This window comes from Pholcus phalangioides, unplaced genomic scaffold, assembly GCF_987345545.1.
Source record: "Pholcus phalangioides strain wild (caught in Gottingen) unplaced genomic scaffold, Ppha-v1.0 ptg000024l_1, whole genome shotgun sequence".
Classification (NCBI taxonomy): Eukaryota; Metazoa; Arthropoda; class Arachnida; order Araneae; family Pholcidae; genus Pholcus; species Pholcus phalangioides.
Window position 1 is genome coordinate 33068122 of NW_028301616.1, and position 27992 is coordinate 33096113.

A 27992-nucleotide genomic window follows, 5' to 3' on the forward strand; every position below is an offset into this window, starting at 1 on the left:
TTACTGGTACAAGAGTTCATGGACCACAAAAGGTTAAGAACCCATAGGGACCTGATATCCCTTTTTTGACGGTTCTAACTCCTCGTTAGTCTTTGCCCGATTCCCTACGAACTCCTCTACTGGTCTGTCACATTCCTAGATACATAACATTTTTAGATCGGAAAACACTTGGGCATCTTGTTTCTGCAAATAACAATGGGAACAATGTTTCGTGAGAAAAATTAAAGTTTTCCGATCAATGATAGTCCTGTATCTTCTTGTGTGAATTCGATATAATTAATTAAATTTTAAATAAATGGGCCGTAAAAAGCAAGCGATCGCTTAGAAATTCCTTAAAGACATCAACAACATTTCAAGCCAAAACAAGAAAAGTCATCAGGGAGATTGCGTCAGATTTTCCAATCAATGTTGCAGAGATTTAATTAAATTAACGAAATGTGGGAGAAAAAAATAAAGATAGAATCATAAATTCTTTCACTACAAAATAAAATAAAATAAACGTATGACTTAAATATAAACTGGGTGTGGAACGTTCGCAGAAATCCTTTGGATTCAGCAGGAGTAGTAGTAGTAGTAGTTTCGCTCGAAGAACTAATTTGAAATAACTTAATAATAAAAAGAGCAACAATGTAATATCCGACGTGTTGCCACCGAAATATTGATAGATAATGGAAATCAATGAGCTTACAGTCTCATATATGAGTAAAACGACGCAGGGAGATATGGGAAAAGAAACCGAAGTAGCTAAGGACTGAAATTCTAAACATCTCACGGCTATTACTGGATATGACTCTTAACTTAGGACTGACAAGAAAAGGGTCCCAAGGTATCGTCTTGAAAAATACAGGAAGAAAAATCTGGCTGAATTGTTATGGGTCACTCAAAAAAGAAGTAAAGATTAATATTTTTAACGCCAATATAGAGATCAGGAATGAATTTATAAAAATCCCGCAACCGTAGAGTGACGTCATTAAAGCAACACGTGACCATGTATAGTACAGTTCGTTGAGACCGAGCGGTGGGGCCATGTTCTGGTTAGGAGGAGGTATACATGATACAGAAGAGAAGGGGGGAAAAGAGGAGGAAGAAAAGAAAAAGAAGAGCTTTAATGTGTAAGGAAAGTGAAAATAATATTTTTATAGATATCGCCGGGAATCGCGAGAGGCGATGAGTAGCCTACTGTTGTCTATTTTAAAATTTTTTGCGGCTTTAATAATTGCTTATTTTGTTTTTGTGTTTCCTGGGTAAGATGAATGTACTTGAATATTTTCATAATTTTTGAGGACGACACCCACACAGGCAACCTTTCCTTGTAAGGTTGATGTTTCTTATCTTGGGGTGTCCTTGGGCAATTACAAGCCTTGGGGGTCTTTGGTGAGTTTTCACGGATTCCTTGAGCTTCGATTGGGAAAAAAAACAAACCTATTGTTTCGGCATTATTTTATGCTGCATATTATTCTATAAAGGGGCCTGTAGCCTTCATCTTACTGGGAAAGAAGCTCCCTGGGAATTGTGATATTGGCACAAAGGGTCCATGGAACACAAATTGTTAAAAACCATGCACTAGTCTTTTATTTATAATTCTGGTTCTTTTATAACATTTTGAGACCGGAAAAATCTTTTCATATTTTTTTCCTTAAAACTAAAAATAAAACCACAAGTAACTTCAGTAACCATTATTCTTAGGGGTGGGGGGAGAACACCCTGATCAATGAGGTTTAATTCCAAGCAACTTCATTTAGAAATTAAAGTAATTAAATTTAAAAAGAAAAAACGGGTCTCTTAAACATCAAGCGAAAACGCCATCTCTTAGAGAATTCCTTAAAGACATCAACAACATTTCGAGCCAAAACAAAAACAAAAAAAGTCATCAGGGAGATTGTATCAAATTTCCCAACGAATGTTGCAGAGATTTAATTAAATTAACGAGAAATGAGGAGGAAAAAAAAAAGAGTAAATAAATTGTAATTTGCAACACTACGAGACGAAATAAAAGAAAAATATATCGCTGTAAAGAAACTTGATATGGAACGTTTTGCACAGAAATCCTTTGAATTCACCAGTAGAAGTTGAGTTCAGTTCGAATAGATAATAAAAGAGCAACAATGAAATATCCGACTTGCTGCCACCGAAATATTGATAAATAATGGAAATCAATGAGTTTGTAGTCTCATATGCGTAAAACGACACAGGGGAGTTGAAAAAGAAATCGAAGATACCTGTGTTAAAGGCTAAGAAGACTCTGCGGGCCTCTGTATAATGATGGCGGCGTTGGGGAAGCCCAACCGATAATTTCCAATGTACTATACGTACTTGGCGTATAACGAAGTATACCGTATGCGTATGGAGGGGAGTGGCGAAACAGCCGGAAACAGCTAAAAACCATCGACGCGGGAGGAAAAGATGTCTTCCCTCTCAAATAAGATTTCACAGACCGACTATTTCACCAAATAAGTAATTATCTGAATTTCAGCTGGAACGAACAGAATGCTTTCCTATCGTTTTTTTTTTTATTTTCCTCCCTTGATGATGGCGGGTATACGCAGGCATAAGGCATTTTCCCAAAAAGGGCCTACTGGGAGGGAGAGGAGCAAAAAAAAAGAGCCTCGATAATTGGGAAATTTTACAGGCTAGCTTTTATGATCCGGTTGTTGTTGCCACATAAAATGGGGAGGGGGGGGGGGGGGACTGAATTGGAAGACGCCAAAATAGAATGTGACAATTTCATGGGCCTCTCTCTCCTTCATTTTCTCCGGGGCCCCGTTGTATTTCCGATATCTGCCACGTGAAAAGCATTTGCAATATTGAAGTGAGGAGGGGGGAAAAAACCTTCAAGCTTTTTGACGCGTAATTATTGAAAAAGTTCAATTTTTTTGACTAATGAGGGGAAGGCAGAGGAAAATAATATAGCAAAAGAAAAAAATAGAGGGGAAAAAAATATCTATAATCATTTCCTTTATCCCTCGTTCGACTCGAATTAGGTTGATTCGACCATTAAAATTTCCATCGAATGCAACTTGAGGATCTAATTAAACGGATCTTTGGGATTATACACCACACGTAACGCGTAGCAACTGTGTGTAAACTGATTCCACTTTCGATCATCACCACTTATGTTCTTTCAACGTCACTGAATCTGTTGGGGGGGGCATCAATGGAAGAGTGAACAGTTTCTGTGTTTGACTGTTCCAGCGAAATGAAAAATCAAATATTTGTTTCTTTAAATTGAGTTAGGCATTGCGTGAAATCGTTGCATGGGATCGATTTGTGTTTTTTTTTAAGAGTGTTGGGAAATTATGTGTTTTTATTTACGTACGGTTTTTTCCCATGAGGGACCAGGGTCTAGCCTGTGGGGGTCCTGGAGATCAACCACATTATTCTATTTAATTTATACCATTTTTGTTTCATTTTTTTAATTATTATTATTACTTGAGAAATTCTGATAAGTGAACCTGTTAATTATTATAGTCTAATCCGGTTATAATGGAATCAAAGATTCAACAAAATTTTGTAATTATAACTGAGGTGTTGTTACAATCGTGGCTGATGTTCAAAAGACCTTCTAGGTATGGTCTATACATAGGTGTTTACCAGTGTTTCCCAAAGTTGGGAATATCGCCCCCTGGTGGAGCGATAGAAGCTACGGATTTGACGTAGGATAGAGTGATAGAGTGAAAATATAGTGTCACAAAAAAAATCTAAATTTCTGTACTGTTTCCGTCTTCTAATTTCCAATTAGACTTGTTGTGCTGTCTCTCCTTGAGGCCAACAAAAGAAAATCCATATTTCTAATATTTGAAAAGATATTTGAATTTAGTAATTGGAGAAAAGTTGGGATAGGACAGCATAAAGGAAGGAAAGGAGCGCTGTCCGTTAGCTTTTGCTTTGCTATTCTTTCATAACTTTTCACCGATTTTTGAATTCAAAAATTATCTTAGCGAATATTACACTCAGAAACATGGAATTGTTTTCTGAGATACAGTGCAACAATTTTCTAATTAGAAGTTAGAGGACAAGGGAACCGTATAAGAATTTAGATTTTTTATTTTTTATTTTGTGACCCGCTGTATTTTCACTTTCGAAACTGGTACAAAGGAGAATTTTGATATTGAAACTATACCTCTAAGACGGACGGATGGGCTAAAGGCAGCACCAGCACTTACAGGACACCCTGTATATACAACATAGGATCCGATGACTAGATTTGACAAAACGATCAAAATGCACGTATTTCAGAAGAAAAAAAAATTCCCATATAAAAAAATGCAGGTAAAACTTTTAATAGCAAAATGCATTGTATAACATCAAGCAAACATGAAGAAGCAATGATGTAAATTATGTATGAGCTGGAAATGCCTGCGAAATTCCATACTGAATTGGCGATTTTGCTGCAAATGTAATACAGTAATTTAGCTGGATGCCAAAAGGCGATAATTTGACCGGACATCACATTTTTTTGTGTATATGAATCATTTTGTAATGTCAAAAGTGTGTTAATTCTATGCTGTGAGCACCGCGGTGCTCCTGATCAGAACGGGTCGGTGATGTCCGGTCTTGATTATTATAGAATTAAAAAAAAAATAAATCTGTCTTTCTCAAGGTATTTCTTTCTCTTCAGTGATACAGTGGCTTCATTCTTTATTGCATTACGCAACTGGGAGAAGAAAAAAAAGAAGAAACAGGATAACTGTTTTCTCTTCGTACGAACTCGTGAAAGGATTCGGCAGCACAATTTACGGGCCATACGAAGCACAAATACGTGCATCTACTGTTGTATGCAAGGCTGCTCCAGTGATATACGAGTTATTGTTCGAAAAAAGGAAAAAAAAAAAGAAAGAAAATCCGAAATGTGTACGCGCATATGTGTGTGTATGTCTACGTGTTTGCTCTTCGTGGGTGGCAAAAACTTCTTCGTTTGTGAGTACGTCTCTTTCTTCCTACGCCAGCAACTATTCAGCCCCATCAGGATGGCCTCTTGCCGCTAAACAGACAGGCTAAATACAATAAACGTCATATGCGTCGTCCTTACTTCTCGAGGGGCCTCCTCTAGATCATTCCAATAATACAGTCAAGTAAACAGGACGTACCTAAAAACAAATCATATAGAGTTTCCCGTATTTCCCGGGACAGTCCCGGTTGTTTCTTTGGCCGTCTAGAAAAAAACAACATAATCTACAAGAAAACGCATTCCCCCCCCCCCACACCAAAAAACACTGGTCTATCGCGAAATCCAATTTACTACTACCGAGTTGTAAAATAGCTTACTATCGGAAGTGTGTATGCTTTACAATCTGAGTGAGCATCTAGTGGTGTGCGTGAATTGCTAGTGCTGCCATCTATTTTTTAAGCTATGAGTGAAGTGAGATGAATATTTTGGACTGGAGTGTATCGTAAGGTTTTGGAGACCATACCTACAGTGGGACATAGACTTGGTCGAGGGCGGATGCAGGGAAGAGCTACGCGTGCTCTTGTTGGCGCACAAGGTTGAAATATGAAGAAAAATTTGATTTCTTGAATATGCTTACATTTGAGGAACGCAGGTGTCGGGTATATGATCGAAGTGTTTAAAATTTTCAACGGGGTGGATAGGATGGACAGACAATGAGTTATTAATGCACCTTCAATCAATTGCTCCGACAAAGATACAGCAGTATCGTTGTGTAAGGGACAATTCCAGGTGTCGCAGGGCGTTTTCCTGTAATAGGGTTGACAATAAATGGAATAACTAATCTCCGGGGGTGGGGGTTTGAATTTTAACACAACTGATACGTTTAAAAAGAAGTGCGATAAGCATAGTGGGATAAATCGAGGTATCATTACTTAGATGAGACAACCATAACCGTTTTTATGTTGGCAATGTTATTATATATTATTAATTATTTTCGAGATATATTTTTTCAAATTGGGTTGCTCAAATTCAGTTCTATTTAACATCAGTATTTGTTATGGGCATCTTTTTTTCAGCCACCTCGCCGGGTAATTTGCCTGTTGTGGCCTTTGTGTTTATATTTGTATCATTGTAGGACATTTTTTCAATGTTCCCCTTTGAATGCTATGGCCATGTTTTTTCTCAACTACCTCGTTGGACATCTTGCCTGTTGTAGCCTTGTATTTGTATTTGAAAAGTCATCACTGTGGCAAAACTTTTCAAAGGAGATACAGGCTCGCATTCACGCCTTGTTGTCGAGACCCACGGGAAAAGCAATGTGTGATATAAATTTTATGACGTTTTTACATCAGTCTTATTAAAAAAAAAAACAACTAATATTTGAAAGAACACTGAAAAACCAAATTTCTCTTGAGTGTTATCACAAACAGGCAAAAAACATTGAAACATGCGAGTATCTGTCGAGTTTGTAACTATTCCACCTATTCATTCTTGTGCAAACAATTCTATACCCTAGGAACCATACCCTGTATGTATTCTCCCTCTCTCCCCTCCCCTTTCCCTGAAACAGTATTTGCGCATCACAGATTACCTACCGGTGACGGATCTTCACACGCGATTCAACGCGTTTGTCCGCTCGGAATGAGGCAGTGGAAGAGAACAACGACGGGTGTGAATACACACACACACACTGACTCTGAACTAAATTTCCGGACGAAATACTCTCCTTCTCTCTCTCTCTCTCTCTCTCTCTCTCTCTCTGTCATATGCAAATGCAATATATATGTGTTTGTATATGTGTGCTGCCAGTGCATCAGCTCAAATAATGTCTCTTTCTCCCTTGTGACGCATACAGCCTTCCGAAATGACCGAATTCCAGTCGCCAGGTGTGAAATTCTATCGTGTTCGGTGAATGGTCCTTTTTACCTGAGGCATATTATACAGTCTTACCTATATCTGCAACTAAACTTTGTCAAAGTTTAGTTCATTCAAATATGCTGCTGGTGCAACTACAAAGTCATTGAAACAAAGACATCAGAATATCCGTCCATAAAATAGAGATGTTCCTTAAACGTAGATTTGGCTTACTTACTTGCATACACCTCGTCCATATTCCTCTGAGGAATTTCTAATCAGCTGGTCCATGTTGGAATGTGCGTGTACGTGTTATGAACCTAAACATGAAGTTTCTGTGTAATGCTTGTTATGAGTAGTGCTGCCATCTACCATCAATTTTTCAACTATGAGTGAAGTGTATAAATGTACCGTTGTAGGGCTGTTGCTCTCTCTGTGGCGAGACTTTTTAAAGGGAAGATCGGCTCGCATTCGTGCCTCGAAGTTGAAATCCTCTGTAAGGTTTGATTGCACTATCGATGTGTGAATTTTCATCAACAATGATCAAAATGTTCTTGTTATAATCGACGTCTTATGACTAGAATCCAGTTTTATGACTAAAATCATGCGTGTTGAGCTCACGATGTCGAGCCGAATATGACCTTCACAGTGATATTCAGATATGATATGGATGTGCATGACCTCTCAAACATTTTCGTGTATATGTTTCTAATAAGGAACTAACAAATTTAGACCAATCTTCGTCAAGTTTTGTGCATAGATACCAAGTAATACACGACATTAACGATATACTCCCCAGTGATGGGGCAAACTGCAGCCCGCTTAGAGGTCCTACCCGGCTCACCGCATATTTTAAAGTTGCAGTATAGAAATCTTCACACACAATTGCAATATTATAAATACCATGTAATGCCCGGCAAAATGCTACTTTTTGTTATGAAGAAGGGGTTTTCCCAATTTTCAGAAGATGCAAAATAAGGGGAACATGAAAAAGAGAAATTATTAAGAAATCAGCTTTATAAAATGCCTGGGATTGTCATTGCTAAAATAAAAGGCATTTAAGAAAGCAAGATGAGGGTGAGAGGGTTTTGATAAGTTTTTATTGATTGAACACTAACGTAGAATAACTGTTCAATCCGGCATCACCGAACTGACTATTGGTAAAACTGTGAAGTAGGGACTTCAAGAGCGTACTTAATCAGAGTCAGTGCACACTGTTATAGCCTGTTTTTTTCTTCAGAATCATCATCGAAATTATTTGAAATATTAAACTTGCAATTGTCAAGCACTGAAATGCATTGAGGGTTTTTTTGAGTATCAAATGAAGTACCTGAATGCTATTATATGACACAAAATATTGTTGATGTTTAAAAGTATCTGATATTGCACTACAAGGTATGTAGGAACACACTGTATTTATATGATTTACATATATTAAGATTGGTATAAAATGTCATTTCTTGTTTTCCCGCTTACTTTTCAATCATTGTTAAAGAATGCATAGCTGTGTGTATCTCTCCTCCGCATATTTTGTTTCACTAAAGGCTAAACAATCGTCATTGGCTTGTCAACAATTAGGACACATGTACACCTATGATCCATTCCGCTGGCGATAACAGAAACTTCACATACAGCTCACGTTTAAAAATCGAATGTATACGAGTCGCTTAGGAGCACCAATGCCGGAACGAGCTCGAAATATACAATGTCTTTACTTAAGAAATATAAAAACACTCATGTTGCTTGAGAGCAACACTGTAGAATAAAGGGTTGAAAAAAAATAAAACTTATGAACATGTCACTAAGCGCTACACCCGATTAACATGGCAGGTTATCAAATTATGTAAGTGGAAAAGTTTGATCACCTCTGACTTATTCGGAGAAACGTAGAAAAATAAGCTCTCGTAACTTTAGAGATTTGAAACCGAACCACGAGTTAGACAATCACCGATAGAATTACACGATGAAATAACTGGCAACTGATTTGACAAAATATGGAATTAGAGACAACAGAAAGTCACGTTAGAAAATCAAGCCTCTGCTCCAAGGTTGACACACACACACACAACTACACTAACGTGAACACTTCAGACATGATTAGGCCTTAGATATTCATCGACAAACAAACAACAAAACATAATCTATCATATTTCCATTTTTTTGAAGAGAAAAAATCAATAACCATCGCCGCTAACGAAAATCCAACATTTTTTTTTCTTCAAAATCATTATTATTTGTTGTATTTCCAAGCGAATACAATATATAATACAAACGGCACAGGAAAAAAAAGGAGAGAATCGTTGTTTCTGGTCTTATTCTTTTTCTTTTTTGTTCTCGCGTTACTGGCACACCTCAAAAAAGTAATTCGAGCCTCGCTCTTTTCCATGTGGATTCTTCTTATTTTGGTGTTTTTTCTTTTTCCGTTATGGCCGCACTAATTGTGTTGACAACTTTTCAACATTAGTCGGTTCGAATTTCATTTCGGGACCGAGCACAAAAACCGACAGCTCTTTCTTAAGAGACAGGAGGCGCAAATTATAGAATAAATTTATCAAAAAACTCCTACGAAAGCGTTTTTATTTTTAGGAACGCGCTCCAGGGATCTCGAAATACAATTTCGACATTCATTCGAACCTACAAAGTCGCAAACAATTACTACGCAAATGATACACTAGCTTCTCTTTATAGTTCAATGCTGTTTTTCAACTTTGTTTTCATTTCCATATCCCTGTTTTTTTCCCGTGCCCTCCCCCCTTCTGCCTTATCCATCCAGGGCCCATTTAGGATTGAACAAGAATTTTATGAAAAATGTCAGTCTACGGACCCTTTAGAATGACTTCAGTGAGGTTCCCTCTTGTCCTGGTCGAATACTTGTTGGTACACGTGGCTTTAGCTATTAAGGGAGACTTAATTTTTTGAATATGTTTTGCATTTTGTTCGAATTTTCGTATTCCCGTCGGCAGGTCAATTGTTCAGTGTTTCTCAACCTATGGTCCACGACGATGGCATTGGTAGTCCGCAGGCAAACTTGATAAAATTATTCTCACCCGTTGTATATGATATTAGTAATATCCATAAAATGGATTCAAATAACATTAACCTTCATACTTCGGCTCACCATACATCATCGGGATGGATACAGGAAATTACGATCTTAAATACGGGATGTCACTAAATATTGTCAAGAAATCGCAATTTATTGCTTTAAATACAATTTACTAATTACTTCTAAAATTGCTGAAGGGTGTGGAAATAAAGATCTGCCACAAATCGCAGTTAACAAAAATTAACAGAATTTCACAACACAACAAAAAAATATTTAAATGATCAGATGACCATATTTCTGGTCATCTGAAAAATACTCTAAACTGGGATCTTAAATAATGATCCGTAAAATATGGGACATCGCCAATTGTCATTAAAAAACATTGTCAAAAATAGGCGCAATTACCAATCGTGATTTACCAATTGTTATTTAAATAAACAAGTTCAAAAATGAAGTGCAATTTTGTCAAGGAATTGGAAGAGCGATCAATATATATGCGCCAAAGAAAAGTTTTACTAGCGTCCTCTGCTGTTGATTTAAAATACTAATTTCTGAATTGATGTGAATATTGCAGAAATATTAATATATATATATATTTTTTAAAGTTATGTTGCAAATTATTATTTTGATCGATTCTAGGCATGTCAAAATAAGTCAGTTTTGTTTCTTACCGACATCTATCGTTGCTTGTAAATAAAATTTGTTTTTATTTCACGGGTATAAATTTTGGCCATGTTTTCAATTTCCATCGTTTCTTTTATTCGAAAAATCAATTTCTCAAGAATTTACAGAATAATTTAATATTTTGTTAAGCTGTGCCCACACTTATCAGATGTAGTGAAATACTGGTTGATTCGATGTTTCTTCCGCCTTCATGAGCTAAAACCATTGAAAAACGTTAAGAAACTTGATTATTGTAATGTATTTTTACTGTTTATTCATTACGTTTCAAATGTATGTTTCGTTATGTTTAAACACGGCTGCACAAATTGCCCGACATACAAAGGGCATGTAAAAACTTTTGACCGGGCATGCAATTTCTTATATGCCTATATACATTCACTAAGTCCGATACATAAATTTTCCACACGATACTGCATGTTCCCAATCTTTAACGTTGATACTTTTTGAATGACGAGCAGCACTTGTACGATTTTCCAAAAAGACTTCTCACCGCTTTTCTTTCGGCGTCATTGTATCCCGCTTATAAAGTTCCCAATGTATATTTTCCCGCTTATTACGACTTATTTTCGTGGTCCCAGCATCCATTATAGCCGGATGCACTTTTTTTTTGTCTCGAGATTATCTTCCAGCTCGTGATTACGAACTTATTTAGAATTATAAATTTCTTGCACCATTTTCATCGGCGTGTGGATTTTCTATTTTTTTATTACTTTTCTATATATTTTCCAAATATCATTGAAAAAAAGTATATTCAGTGAGAGCGGTCAATTTTTAGCCAGTTTTCGGACCCCTTAATATCCGGGCTTTCAGTTACCTTTCCCTTTCTCCATTAATTATAAATGCTTTTTTTTATAATTATTTCAAGCATTTTTACTGTCTTTTTTGCCTGCCTATTTTGACCACTTTTAATGCCTGAACCGGGATTAGTCATTACTCATTAGGTAGGCTGTGGTTCGAATTAACTGCAAAAGTTGCAAAAATATTGAAATTCTGTCCTATCCGTATTTTATATAAATGCGTTATTCTATAAAACCATATTGTCCGATCAATGAGCTCTGGGCCGTACAGTATCCGTAATGTCGAAGAGTTAATATATATATATATATATATATATTGTTTTTGGTAAAACAGTTCTTTCTACGATAACACACACCTCTCATACCAGAGTATTCGCATCGCACGAAATTCGAGCTTTAATGCACTATCGATTACGAAATTCATCGCATTCGGCAATTATAATAAACCCAGCATTTTTTAAGCCATTAAAATAATGGCAAAAAAATTTTCCTTTAATCCTTTTCTGCAATAATTTCGCAAATTCAAGATGGATATCGATAGTAATGTTTCAAAAATAGTGCTAGAAATACTCCATTGAGATCGAAACCAAGGTTGATGTCGGGAGTATTACTCCTGTATCCCCCTCCCCACCCTCCTTTTTTTTTTTCTGCCGTTATGAATGATACTTCAGGGACCTCATTAAATTCTAATGAAAGGTACAGCGATATCACGTTTCTCTTCGGGACGTATAAAAAAAGTGATGACGAGGGCCATTTATAATTTATTTTTATAATTGAAGTATGATCCCCGTAGCATATGACCCGTGACATCAACAAGCTATAAAAAAAATATAGTATTATGGTATGGTGTAGAGGCTAGAGACTAGGGAGGAAAAAAAACCTTAAGGTAACATTAGGCGAAACGAAAAATGAATAGACACCTTAGTTATCATTAACTTACCTTTGGGTGTGCCCGCTTCGGGAAGGCAACTTTAGGGTCAATCTGAAATTAAAGAAGAACATTCCGTGAGTAGATGTGCGTGGGATTAAGCTCTAATCATACATACAACAAAGAAAGGGGTTTCGGGAATGAAATAGAACACTTCCAAACGAGCTCGGAGAATGCATTTGATAAGGTTATGTTCGGAACACCGCGAGCGTGAAATCGATCTTGATACAGCTACAGTCGGGCCCCCCCCCCCCGATTTAACGAATCATGAGGTATTTTTATTTCTATAGGAGAATTCTGAAATAAAGAACGAGACGAACACAAATACACACACAGGGATATTAAATTGAGTTTTATTAATGGGTCTGACACATTTTAACATGGTCAAAAAGCCTCAAAACTATGCGTTTCATTTTAAAAATGTTATTCAACAACTGTTTTTATTATAAATTTGATATATATATTTTCGATTGTATATTCTATGCCATTTCAGTGTGTTACAGACTCGTATATAAAGTTTTATATAAAAATAATCCTCATATAAAAGTTTCCTCTTTTTGCAAATTTTCGAATACCATTTTTCGAAAAATGTCCAATTCATAATTAGGAAGCGAGAGATTGAAATTTCATTGAGTTAATCTTATTTAAAATTTAATTTAAGATTCGAAATTTAACTTTTTCCATATAAATCACCAATTTACAAATGGATCCCAGGTTAACCCTTTCAGACCCGAGCATTCATTGTTTTGAATTTAACATCACTTTTTATACTCAAAAAATGTATTAATAATGTAAATGTCTTTTTGACACATAAATCTCTAAATCAGCAAAAAATTTTTTCTTTTTTTCAAGTTTTCAGTTTTTTTGAATTTTTTTTTATGAAAAAATAATTCACTTCATCCAAATTTTATCAGCCAAGATGATTATTCGATCATTACATTTCACTCATAGTCAGATAAATTGATGCCAGATGGCAGCGCTACACATAGCCAGGATTACATAAAAACACAACACGCACATGCACATTCCAGCACGCACCAGTTCATTAGAAATTCCGTCGAGGAATGTACGGTGCGAAGTGCATGTGCGGTTAATTAGTAGTAGTAGCCAAGATGATGTAGGGTATATCCATCTTCATATGCATTTTTTTTCAGAATTTTATTGTTAAATTTTATACAGTAAATCACACTTTTCCCGGAAGCACTTTCTCCTGGAAACCATCATAAAAACCCTAAAAGTTCAGCTTCAAGTGCCGCCCTCTGATGAAAGCCCCCAAAGTTCATATTCACCATATTTCTAACTCAAAACTTACACAATCCTTTATATCCGAGCTTAACTGCACCGGTAACTGTACTTTTACCGGGAGGGAGAGAGAAACACACATTTCAGGCACTAGGGCCTGAAAGGGTTATTAAACTTCTTGTTGTGCCTCTCTGTACCTCTCTAAGAAACAACTAGTATAGGTTGTGACGCTCGCGTTCATTTCATGGTTGAAAGGAACCCAAGTATTAATGATAGCAATATTGACAATTATAGAATTACTCTTGATAATTTTGAAATAATAATAGTATAATTCTGTAATTATTTCCTTCTAATGTAAATAGTAATTATGTAATTTTTGTTTAATTAATTATAAATTTTTATCAATTATGAAATTATTTTTTCAATATTTCTATTATTATAACTTTCATGTATGCGTTTTTTAGTATTTCTGAAAATTCTGTAATTATATAAGTATACCTTTTGTATGCCAAATTTGGTCTCCCAAAATATGTAGCCTATGTGAAATCATAGGCCTTAAAAACTATTTTAACTCAGGGTCCCCGAATTACTTAAAACGGCGCTTTTTAATGTATCAAATCATTACTATTAAATCCGCAAAGTATCTCACAGTTCTAAATACAGCAGTACAGATTTCAGTGGCCAAAGCTCTTTTTAACGATTTTTTTTCTCTTTTTTTAAAAATTTAATCATTTTTCTATGTCAAGTCGCTATTTTCTAAAAATGGTCAGAAGGTCACACCAAAAAGCTCAGAGGGGCCACATTTGGCTCGCGCGTCATGAGTTGAAGACCCCCCCCCCCCCCTGGTCTAACGGTTCGAAAAAATCGAGTAAATCGTCGTGTAACGAAAGAAATCAATAAGAGACACTAAGAAAAAAATATATTTCTTAGACAAAACAGTAGAAGAAGAAACAACACACAGGGGAAAACGGGAATCGTACAAATAAACAGAAGCCATCATATATATACTCACTCACTCACTCACTCAGAGTCCAAGAACGACAAACGTCCAAGACAAAGTAAATATGCGAAGCTCCTATTAACAGGCTCGCTACCCTTCAATAAAGCCAGGCCCCCAAATAAAGTGACATTAAAGAACAACCGAAGAAATAATAGAACAGACCAAAAAGAAGGAAAAATAAATGCAGAAAAAAAATAAATAAAGACGAGCAAACAGAGGATCCAGAGAGAGAGAGAGAGAGAGAGAGATCTCCTCGAACTACATGAATGAAAAGCATCATCATTGCAATGTGCGTACATGTATGTGCGCCTAGGCCGACTAAATGAAGGCCTGTCTTATTTCTCTCTCTCTCTCCCATCTAAACAGAACAATACCAAGGAGCTTGGAGTTGAAAGCAAATAGGCTTCAAACAAAGAATAAGAAATATTTTCTTTTTCCACCCTAAATGGATGGAGGCCTTTTACTACTACAACTTTTGCTTTTCTTTTTTTGCCTTATTTATCGTCTTCCTACAGAAGAATTCAATCGGCCCAACTGGGTGATAAAAACGCTCTCTCTTTCGCTACTGCTTACGCCATCGCCTGCTTGAAAAGAACTCGTTGAGCATTGGCTAAGGGGGTGGGCACAACAATCTTACTTCTCTTCTCTTACGTACTATTTGGATGAGAGATGCTTATGAACCTTGACGGCAACACAAAAGCCTTTTTCTCCAAATACTTTCGAAATGAAAGAATCCATGTATAATTTTTTTCCTTCTCCTATTTGTTTCTTATTTTATCTCTCTCCCCGCGAGATATAAACTTCATGATGATAGTAATGATAATAATAATAGCGCGAGAAAATTTCAAAAGAGGACTGTTACTGGTGATGGTGGTGGTGAAGAAGCCAGAGATGTTTGTTACTTGATGTTACAAAAGAGTTCTAGTTCTGGCAGTGGCAGTGGGCATTATAACGAAGAATCGGCTCTTAGAGAGAGGAGACTATCTCTCGGAACACTTAAGAATAATCGCATCATTAGCCGAATTTGTTCAAATTATCTTTCATTTTTTTTATTTTTTCGTCATTTGGCTAATGGACAAGAGTATTAGAATCACTTGCTTTTGTCGATTTCTATTTCATATCTTTCTTTTCTGTCAAATTAATGGGGAGGTGTGTGTGCACGTAAATTTGCTAAAACACATATTTTTAATTTTTTTAATGTGGTAAAAATGTGTCTTCAACGTAAAAAAATCTTGGTCCGGTGATTGGACCAAGCTATAAAATACACCTTTAAAAATCTCTATTGAACGGAACATGTATAACGTGGAAATGGAAGTGAAAAAATTATACCTTCTTAAACGGAAAACTTCACACAAACACTCGGAGTGTTTTCGTGACCAATAGATCAAAGGATCATATAAAATGTTACATTGAACATTGAAGGACCGGACACACCCGCTTCCCATCTCAGAGAGATATCGAAGCTTTCCCGGGGGATGGGTGTATCCGGAAATTTATTAATTTATGTGAAAATAACGATGAAGTGCATTGTAAGTGTATTGTAATATACATATATACAATAAATAATCTGGAATAAATAATCGTACAAATTCTGATCATATAGCAATAAAATTTTACAGTGCACTACCGAAATTTTTCATGCGGTCTCTGCTTGCCAATGTGAGTTCAACATCTTCTACCCTTACATTAGCCTAAATGTTTCCGCACTTGATGCTGTGGTTTTAATAAGCCATGTGTAAGAGAAGCAGTTGCTTTCTGAAATTGTAACACAGCAATCTTACTTCTCTTTTATTACGTACTATTTGGATGAAAGATGCTTATGAACCTTGACTGAAACACAAAAGCTTTTTTCTCCTAATACTTTCGAAATGAAAGAATTCATGTATAATTTATTTTCCCTGTTTGTTTCTTATTTTATCTCTCTCCCTGCGAGATGTAAACTTCATGATGATTGTAATGATAATAATAATAGCGCGAGCAAATTTCAAAAGAGGACTGTTACTGATGATGATGGTGGTGGTGTACAAGCCAGAGATGTGTTACAAAAGAGTTCTAGTTCTGGCAGTGACCATTATAATGAAGAATCGACTCTTAGAGGGAGAGAGGAGACTATCTAGGAACACTCTTAAGAATAATCGCATCATTAGCTGAATTTGTTCAAATTATTTTTGCTGGTTTTTTTTTCTTTTTTCATTCATTTGACTGACGGACAAGAGTTTTTCTTTTGGTGATTTTTATTTCATATCTTTCTTTTCTGTCAAATTAAGGGGGGGGGGGTGTTTGCACGAAAGTTTGCCAAAAAACACGAATTTTTAAATTTTTTAATACAGTAAAACCTGTCTTCAACCGAAAAAAAAACTTGGGCCCATGATTCCAATGCCAAAATACACATCGGAAAACCTGGATTAAACGGAACCTGTCTAACGCGGAAACGGAAAGGAAAATTGTATCCTCTTAAGGGAAAATTTCACACAAACACTTTGACTATTTTGACCAATATACTAGAGGTTGCTTGTGGATCACCCAAGTCATCGTCGCGGACCACCTCTGGTCAGTGGACCATAGGTTGAGAAACACCGGAATAGAATACTCGGTTTCATTCTTAGAGAAAGCTCTCGCGTTCCCCTAAAGTCATTCTTCCGCTTTCTCGGGGCTTGGTTCGTCCTGGACTGGAGTATGCCAGGGTATTATTTTATACATCTCTATATATTTTTATATCATATATTTCTATGTCATTTATATTTACTACATGTATTATAATATTTTTTTTTTTTCGTAAGGTTTTGCAGACCATACAGAGGGGCATAGAATTTGTTGAAGGCGGTGCGGTGAAGAGCTACCCGTGCTCTTGTTGGCACACAACGCTTGAGCTATGAAGAGAGACTCGATTTCTTGAATATGCTTACATTGGAGGAACGCAGGTGTCGGATGGATATTATCGAAGTGTTTAAATTTTTAGCGAAATGAATAGGATGGACCATGTGTTATTAATATTGACACCGTCAATCAACTGCTTCGACAAGGGGACACCAGTATCGTTTAGTAAGGCATAATTCCAGGTTGTCGTAGTGAAGGAAGTTTTTCTGTAATAAGGGTAACAATAAATAGAATAGCTTGCCTCCAGGGGTCTTGAATTCTAACACAATTGGCACGTTTAAAAAGCATAGTGAGGGAAATCGAGAAGTCATCCATACTTAGAATAAGACAACCATAATCTTTTTTATTGGCAGTGCATTATATTTTATTAATTATTAGTTTTTTTACATGCTCTTATATTGAGTTGCCGTATTCTATATACGTTTGATTATAATTTAAGTTTTTAATTGGGTTGCTGTATTTTTGAAATATATGACATCCATATTTGTTATGGGCATCTTTTCCTCAGCCACCTCGTTGGGCATTTTGCCTGTTGTGGCGTTGTATTTGTATTTGATATTCATAATTTTAATGGGCATCATCATTTTTATGGGTCGTGGTCTTTTTGTTTGTATTTGTATTTAAAAACTTCAATCTCAGTTACAAAGAAAAAAATTCGCGGACGTTAAAATGTCGTTATAATCGAGTTGTATTGTACTTTATTTGCTAAACTTTAAAGTCCAAAATATTTTGAATTTTAAGAATAATATTAATGAACACATCTCTTATTCATAGAATTTATATGGAGAGAAGGTATGATGAATGGAACGTTTGCCTAAAAAAACAGAAAATTCCTGACATCTTTCATAAATATGCGAAAATATTTTCAGTTACATAATATAATAGATTTTTTCCCTTGAATTGAATACGAAACTATTGAAACATCGAAGGGCGAAAAAAAGAAAGATAACACCACAAAATGGAACAAAGCATCATGGAATATCTTTCACATGTTCCTTTTTTTAATCTGACATTACATACATGCATATTTCATGAGCTTCAAGAGAGAAATAAAAAAAATGATGGTAAACAAAAAAAAAAACCATTTCTGATAAAATAATCAACACGTAAAATATTCGTTCAAAAGAATAGAAAAAAAATTGAAACAAATTCAAAAAATACAAAAAAAAAACGAGATAGAAAGCCGGTAAGTACGCATGTATTTAAAGAGTAAAAATACGGTTTCTCTAGGTTATAGATTGTTTCGAGATGAAATATTCGGTTATAAAGGTTCAGTACACACAGAATAAAAAAACATTCAGCTAATGATCACGGAAAGAAGACATACATAGCCTGAATACAATTGAAAGAAGAAGAAAAAGAGACTTTTCCCATAGAAAATAAAACAGGCGGAAAAGGTACGGACATAAGTATCGCAAGAAAATTGCATGACAGCAAAGAAAACTTTCTACGGAAAAAAAAACGGGACAACACAGGAAAAAAAAAATCTTCATATATAACAGTACAATATATACATTTTTTTTCTTCTCTGTACATATTCGATGGGCCAACAGGGAGTGAAAGCAACAAAAGGAATAGAAAAATACGGGGCGAAAAAAAAGGGTAAGTATAAGAGTGCGACAGCTCCCGAGGAAAATAATAATAAATAGGAAAAGGTTCTTATAGTTATGCAGCTAGGACATATATTGGCCTTACGGATGAACGTCAATACTACCCAGGGACATCTATATATATCTTTTTTTTGTTGTTGTTGTTGTCAGCCAATCGTAAGCGACGTACCAAAGAGATCTGGGACTCTGGGTTCGTTTTTTTTGTACGTATCAGTGAGAAAAGTTCTATAAAAATAAAAGTCTAGTATCATGAGAATTACGGCGTCTCTTGTAAATGGAGCGAAAGCGATATATTTATTGAATGTTTTCTGTTTTTTTTCATGAATTTCTTGATGACGATCCTCCCACTCGGGAAATAATGGGTTGCCCATCGATTGTGTGTGTTTGACATGGCCTCTGGAAGTTGATGTCGACATGGCTTCGGGTTGGGTGGCCTGGAATCCCCTCTTACATGTTTTCAATTTTTTTTTTGCTTAATAAATTTACCAGGAGAATTAATACAGCAGACGCCTTTTATTGTAATCACTGATAATGTTCTAATTCTGGGTGTTGTTGTCACTTTCGTAAGGAATGAAACTCACCGTATATCATAACGTAGGAGAAAAAAATTCGTCTAGAGTTATCAGAATTTTGCTTCGCACAATAGAACCTCCCGTAATGAACACTTTTTTGAATTTTGTCAACGTGCTTCAATGGACAGTATTCGGTCTCAAGGAGTTACTGATGATTTTTATTTATTTAATACTGATTTTCATTGATTCACTGCTCATTTTTATTGATTCATTACTGATTTTATACATGTGATTGTTTTTATTTGGCAAATTTTATTTTGACTTGATTATATTAACTGGAACTCATTGCCGATGAGCATGATCTCACCTGCCCAAGTATAAAAACTTGTATTTGCTGCCAGTGATGGCCGGGGGTATAATTTTAATATTCAGAATTCTCTGAAGGCACTCAAGTCGTGCTAGAATCAACTTGTGTGATAGAACCTGGGTGTCTCTCGGTCCCAAGGTTGTATAACTTGGCATGTGTGGTCTTACTAGTCCAAAAGGTGTCCGTTATAGAGAGGTTCAACTGTATTATCAATTTTATTTTCGTCCAAATTTTGATCAGTTGCTTGAAGCAACTTATTTTCATACCACATAAACTATTAATCTTAAAGACGATGTAGGACCGAGTCGAACAACCTCCGGACCGCTGGCCAAATGCGGTCGCCCAAAGCGATTTCATCCAGCCCACGGGAAGTGTTCCGGAAGAAAAAATACCAATGCATAAAGCACGATTTACCTAGGCTGACCATATTTACTCGAAAGAAAAACGGAATCGCTACGATTAAATACGACGCATCTCCAAAAAATCACCGAAAAAGTTACTATTTTTCATTACCATTGATAAACTACCGGTTGCGGGAAACAAGATACACTTGCAAATCGTAGTGGATTTAAATGCAATTCACAGAAGAAAAACGTTTAGTTTTTGACAAATATGTTAAAATATATGAAACGAACAGATTTATCTGATCACGTGTAATCAATTACAGCCAATCTGAGTTATAAATTTTGTGTGATAAAGGGTTAAGATCATCGTCATAATATAATTTCCAAGTTGTAAAAATCATCTTTATCCTTGATTGCAGAAAGAAAAGTAAAACTCATCCTTCTCTTAATTCGGAAAAAATTGTATCTCCGACTTTTTTCCTACTGCGGCGCTGATGCTAAGAAAAATCATGGAATTTAATTAATACTGTATACTAATTCGAGGGACTAAATTTTGATGTTCTAACCCAGTGGTTCTTAACCGGGGCAGAGCATTTCTGCGAGTGAGAGATGGGGGAAAAATGACAACATGATAACTGATTATTCAGGAAATTCGAATGATGATAAATATCGAATTTTTCCAGCTTTTAAAAAAAAATGAAATCACACCAATGTTTCGACACCTCATCTCTTGGCTTTCGCTTAAAGAATTAGATAATGCGAAATTTGCGTTGCAAAAGTTTTTTTTTCGATTAGAGATCGTACTTTACTCTACATTTCGGTTGAGAAAAGTGTCATTATTTATCTAAGCAAGGGGTTCTCTTCGCGGTGGCCCTCGCAAAGGGATACATTTGCTGTTTGCTTATATTGGCATTCCGTCCTATAATCATATTGTGCTTAGATTTGATACTACTGTCATGAACATGACTCAGGAAAAACGTCAAAAAATTTAGTCAAGTGCCTCAAAGTAGCATTAAATTTATATTAGTTGCGGCTGGAATCAATAAGTGAAAAACTATTCAATAAATCTTTTTTCCCAAATCTCAAAAAACTATGAAACATAGTAATTTTTTTTTAGTTTCGTTTTTTAATTGATTTTCAAAAATAAATTTCAACTTAAATAAAGCCAAAATTAAAAATTAACCATAGCCGAAAAGAGGCATTAAATAATAAATAGAAGAATGCATAGAAAATAATCAATGGGTAATTAATGTAATTAATTGCAATTAATGTAATTAATTGCAATTAATGTCTTTAATTGCAATTAATGTCTTTAATTGCATCAAAATAATCAGAATTTTACAAAAAAAAAGCATTATCCAAGGGGTGCGGGAACGTAAAGTTGCGTTGCACTGGGAGATAAAAGAGTTTATGAACTCTACTGTTCTTACCCAACCTAAAATTTAATTCGTGGATTAATTTGAAGCGAAGAATAAAATGCCTGGTGAACGTCAATTTTTGTACTGCGTGAAGGAAATCAGTTGATACGTATTATTTCGTTGAGAGTATTAAACTATTACCAAATACTGCAATGCACCGTAGTATAGTGTTTATATAATTCGAAGGTTATATGTCAAAAATTTGAATTTATTATGAAATTATCTAAAAAAAGACAACTGCGTATTATTTGTAGCTTTCTTTTCCTGATAGAGTAGGAATGAATATGAATATTTACAAAAATAATCCACATGAGATACATTTTTAAAATAATTGATAGCGTCTACATCTGAGTGAAATGATTAAATATTTTCCCAAAAAAAATATGTCACTCTCTAACTTACATTCCTACACTACTCCTGCTTCTTAAGATTAAACTGGTTGATACAGATTACTACCACAAATTCACATTTACGGGTTATACCACAACGACGTGGATTTTTTATCACGCAATGAAGTGAATCTTGATCTATATATATATATTTTTTATCCCCCCTCGTTTATTTCTAGTTCGTGAACCAGAGAAAGCGATAGAGAGATATAAAACCGATTATACGTTCTTTACAAGGATCGTTCGATCGCAAAATTTTGTGCAAGCCTCTCATTAAAGATGAATAAAATATGATATCTGATTACGTGAAAAAAAATTTGAGTATTTATCGTGATAACAGTTGACATTCTGGACGAAACGACCACCCGTTACTGATGTTGCACTGCGAACACATAAAATAAATTGTTTACTTTCATTACCCATTTAAATGTATGCAAAATTTAAACTAAGAATTTATCATGAATGTAGTTTATTTCATTCCTCAAAAACAAAGAACTTAATTCGATTATCTAGATGAATACCCTGAATACGAGAGCATTCACGGTTTCTCCTAAAGAACAACTCGCTTTTCATACACGCGTATAAAAAAATAATAACAATAACGAGAAACAATGCGTCTTCAAAGAAAAAAAAGTTTTTAATAATTTTTCTTGCTCACAGTTTGGAGTTTTAATGAGAAAAATCGAGCTTTTTCCACGGTGCGAACGCCATTGAATTCCATTTTGCTCTTTTTTTCCCTAGCGCTAATGACACTGTAGATGGAATCGTAGCTTACAGAAATGGATATACATATACAAAAGAGGAGAATGGTAATAGTGATTTAATGGCATCGCTGATGTTTCTTCGTTTCCCAACGCATCAACTTGGGATTAATTAGCATTGATTAGGTTAATTGTCAGTAAGCTATTAATCATTTTGTTGTAATTATGATCGTAGGAGTGTCTAAATTGTTATTAATTACTGCCGTCGTGGAAGAAAAGGAGAAAATGCCTTTTCTGAAATATATACAGTGCAGTACTCATTTTAGTGGCTAATCTGAAAAATAAAAACAAACGGGAGAGAAATAGCTCTTCAGAAATTCAAAAAAATAGAATGCTATTCATTATTATTTCGTCAAAGCAGCGATTCGTTTCAGCTACTTCCAAAAAAACCGAATATCATATAATATTATTTTTACTACTTTGATTAATTAAGAGAGGAGAAAACCTTTTTTTCTTATGGCGTTGAATGACATTATAGATCGATAATCAACAATAACGTCTCTTTTCCTGAAAGTTCCGAACAATCGAAAGTCCTTGGACAAGTTTATGTAATGAAATCTGATTGATTCATAATGACTTGTATTTCAGAATTTTTTACACATTAGGACTAATTAAAGACTAAGACAGTATAGAGATCAATACAAAGGGTCAAACGCTAACCGACCGGCTTCCAGAGAGCAATGAGAAACACCTTGGTTATCAAATTTTATATGAAAAATAAATTTTCGTATGACTCAGTTTCTTTTGATAAATATTTCTTAGCTTTTTTTTTTCACTCGAAAAGCCTTGAAAGTCCTTTGTTTTTAGGAAACATTTCAAAATAGGATTCATGTTCTACAACGATTTTCTTCAACCACTGGCCCGCTCACTGGTGCCTGTCCGTGGGGATTTATACTGGACCCGCAAAACATTTCACCCAATTCATGTGCATATTCGCTCCATAATTTTACTTTTAAGAAGAAAAAAAATATATCGTCTATGTATTCAGTTCTGTGAATTATTTTTCTACTATGTATTTTTTTTTCTTTTTTTTTTACAGTTCCACAAATGATTTCTCTGTTTTTGCTAGTCATCGAACTACTTCTATTCATGTGTTTTTTTTTTGTTTTTTTTTTGATGGTCTTATATTTGTACTGTTTACCGGGAAATCTCGATATAACGATAATCTGCGGACTAAGAAAAAATATCGTTGTGGGGGGGGGGGGGGAGTTATTTTGTTTTAGCGAGATATAGCAGATTAAGGGGTCACATACCACTTAACATGGGAAAAAGTTAAATTTAACAAGTTATCATTAAAAATAATATTTAACCATTGATTTATCAGAAATAAATTCTTTTTCTACATATTTTTGAGTAAATGTGCTATCCTATGCTGGTGTAAAATTATAAAATTTTACATATCTTTAATATTTAGTTTTTTTAAAAAAAACAAAAAAATACATTAAAAACAGCTTTCGCGCACATGATGATATGACATGACATCATTATAACCATACAATATTAAAATGAAGAAAACGGTTCATTTCATAAAATTAACTAAAAAATTGAAATTGCATTAACTCATTCTTATTTGAAATTTAAACTTTCAAACATTCAAATAATAAATTTATGTTTTTTATAAATCAAATATTTATAAATGGATCTGAAATATTTTAGTTTATTTTATGAAATGAATCATTTTCTTCATTTTAATTTTAATATTGTATGGTTATATTCATGTCATGTCATTTTATCATGCGCGCAAGCTGTTTTTAATGCATTTTTTGAAAACTTTTGAGAAATTAAGTATTAGAGATATGCAAAATTTTATACCAGCATAGCATAGCATTTTTAATGAAGAATATGCGTAGAATATGCGTGAATATAAAATAGTTATAATAAATTAATGGTTAAGTAGTATTTTTGATGATATTTTAACTTTTTCTCATGTTAAGAGGTATGTGACCCCTTGACATTACAGAAAGCAGGCTGGATACAATCAACAGCCCAAAAATTACATACGTGATCACCTGTGAAAAACTGATATGGAAAAGTGTTTTCAGTTTTTTGATTTGACCAATAATTATGGAATTATAACGCATTGAAAACTGATGACATCACTTTCGGATCCGGCCAGATTCACCGAACGTGCGACAAACGTATAACTTGGCGCTTTTAAGATGACAGCAATGCTAAAACTTTGAGAGGAATCAAGAAAGCGGAAGTTTTGCAAACCAGTTTTCTATCACTTGCCCTCTCACTCAAAAAATTTGACTTAACCGTGAAAGAGAGGAAATTAACACATTTTGGCAAAAAAGTGTTGGTTCTGGGAAAAAAAAATTCTAATAGATCTGTTTGGCTCACATTTTACATATCTGGTGATAAATTTGTCAATGTAGTGGGACGAAGACAACACGTAATAACCAGGTTAACATAACTAACTCTACACGAAGAGGAAAAAGCGCTGATCGCGAGGGTAAATAACTGGACCTGGCTATTTTAACGAGATTGAACAGCTCAGTTCATTTTCAATTTCCAGCAACCCACTCATGGGAATTTTTTTTTTCGTTTGGTAATTGGTGCGTAACTGACCGTTAGAAAACATGGCACAAAATTTCAAAACATTATAACTTATATTCGTCCATTGTTAAAACGGAATGGAATAAAACTTTCCCACATTAGTTTTTCACAAAGAATCCCGTGTGTAATTATGGGGTGGTCGATAGTATCGACCCTGGAGACACCTGCGAATGAGACTTGAAAAAAATATATCGTTGTAGAGGGATTTATCGTAGTATCGAGTATCGTGGTAAAAAGGTTTTAGTTACTTTTTGTCGATACACGAAATTGTTCAAGTATTTTAACCAATCCGCAACTGTAAAAAATTTTTGAAGAACGTTGTTATAGAAAACCCTTGATCTATCTCCTATGGAATCTTTGAAGATATCCTCCAAATATCAATGTTCTGTGGATTTCTCTCTTGAAATATTTACGTGCTATAGAACCATTGAAATAATATCCACGTCCTCTACAACTGTTGTTATTTACATTGATACTCATTATTGTTTCCACGGAATCCTAAGTAATGTCCGGGAAACAATGCATTTCCTCATAAACCCAGATGATTCAATCTGTTTTAGATGTGTATCATATCTTTAGAGCTTAGCACAGGAATTTTAAGAGACACATCGAGAATATCCATCTTTCATAAAATATCTATTGGAAGTATAGCAATAGCTGACCAAACTTCGGAAATGAAAAATCGAAAATAAATTTACGAAAGTGCAAATGAATGTTAAAATTGAAATGAATGTTAAAATTGAAAATGAATGTTAAAATTGAAAATGAATGTTCAAATGCAAAAATTAAACCCATCCTCATATCTAGTCATGTATGACTGACTTTCTGTATATGCATTTTTTCAAGAAAAATCTTTACAATATTATCATAAACCGATTTTAACATAACGTGAGCACATTCTACATTTTCATTAGTAGGCATAATTCTATATTATTTCAGAATTCGATGGCATTTCCCATATAATCCGTCCTCATTACACCATTAACATTCATAAATAATATTCATAATACGCATAGTACATATCCACTCCAAAAGTACTCTATCTTTCAAGAAAACGCACCGTTAAAGTGAGAAAATATTTTTTTTATCAAGCAAAAATAACAAATCGAAAATATAACACGAAAAACACAATAACCAAAATATTTTTTTTTCTTATCGTAATCCTCAAAAAACGATTTTTCAGAAATAAAAATATTTAAGATAAAATTGGTACACAAAGAAAAGAAAATTATAATATCTCTTTATATTATCATTTGTTTAAGATATTGAAAAAAAAGAAAAAAGGAAACAATAATAATAATAACAGAATTCCTTTCTCTCGGATGGAATTCAGACCCCGTCTACGAGATTAGATGGCTGTCGAGTCAGACCCAAACAGGGTTCGTTAAACATTTGATTTATTTTGCCCTCGAGTGCTCTTTAAGTAAAGGAAAAGAAAATTACTGGAAGGTGGCCTATTGTTCTTTTTGGCAATTTAAGGCACACACACACACACACACACACACAAAAATAAAATAAAATAAATAAACTACTGGCAATAGTAGTAGTTGTTGTTGTATAAATGCCCGAGCAAGAAATTTAACGGTGAACTATTTTTTTTTTTTGCAATTTAAAGATTTAAAAAATAATAATAGTAATAAAATTCTTTGTTTTTCTTGGTAAAAATAAAATAGAATTTTTTTTCTTTTCTAGAGAGAGAGAGACTTAAGACTGAGAAAAGATATCATTAAAATTCTTTCCTTCCAATTTCCGTCCTAAACGGAGGAAATGCCAAAACGAAAAACCGTTAAGAACTTCCTCGTTTCCTCTATCTTTAAAAATTAAAATAATAATAATAAAATCGGTTGCATAAAATTTAAATTACTTCCTTTTTTCCCCATAAGAAACATTTGGCTCTGCTGCTGCTGCTGCTACGTCTTTAATTTTTATAAGGAGTATGAATCCCTTTTTTTAAAATTTTATTTGGATATATATATATATATACAACCTAGTTAAGTAGAAAATGGTCGACGAAATATTATGCATTATTTATTGGATCGTTTCCCCATTTTTTTTCTTATTTTTTTTTAATTTTTGTCTAAAATATATATTATCCTAAAATAGGCAGAGCGTGAGATAGATTCAGTCGGTATCGAAATTTCATTTTTTGCTTATGTGAAATTTCGAGGAGAGAGATTCAATATATATAATATCTGTAACATTAGTATTCTACTCTGTCCACTCTCTTATATATCCAATTTCGTTATCAACTATGATCACTCTAATTCTAGTCTTGCTATCAGCTATGATCACTCTAATTCTAGCCTTGCTATCAGCTATGATCACTCCAATTCCAAACTTGTTATCACAACTGTGAATACTGCGATTCAAAACCTCTTATCAACTGCAATGGAACCTACCCTAACGGACATCTCCCGTTAATACACGCTTTTCCTGTCCCGTGCAATAGGGCTTTAATGTATTTCATTCCCCGTTAGCGGACACTCTCGATAGCGGAAAGTAAAATCAGGTAAACTGTAATTTTTTTTTTCCCAAACTCTAATTTCACAACACAGAGTTATGTTTAATCCCAAGCTCGTGTTGGTAAAATATGATATAAATCGTCAATTAATTACTTAATAAGCTGAATAAGTAACTAGCTTCATAACTATGGTCCGGGATGGTGTATTCGAATGGTAATGTTGGCTTTTTTTTTGTTGATAGCGTATGAAGAAAG

At 34.6% G+C, this 27992-nt stretch overlaps 1 protein-coding gene across 12 annotated transcripts in view; it reads right to left on the reverse strand.

The window, feature by feature from the left end:
- Rbp6 (RNA-binding protein 6) overlaps positions 1-27992 on the reverse strand; it is a 481799-nt gene that overhangs the window by 330457 nt on the left and 123350 nt on the right. For all 12 annotated transcript variants that reach the window (XM_089250878.1, XM_089250879.1, XM_089250884.1 and 9 more), the window contains exon 5: positions 12210-12251. In XM_089250878.1, coding sequence (XP_089107004.1) covers positions 12210-12251 — 42 coding nt within the window. The remainder of the gene's footprint in view (positions 1-12209; positions 12252-27992) is intronic.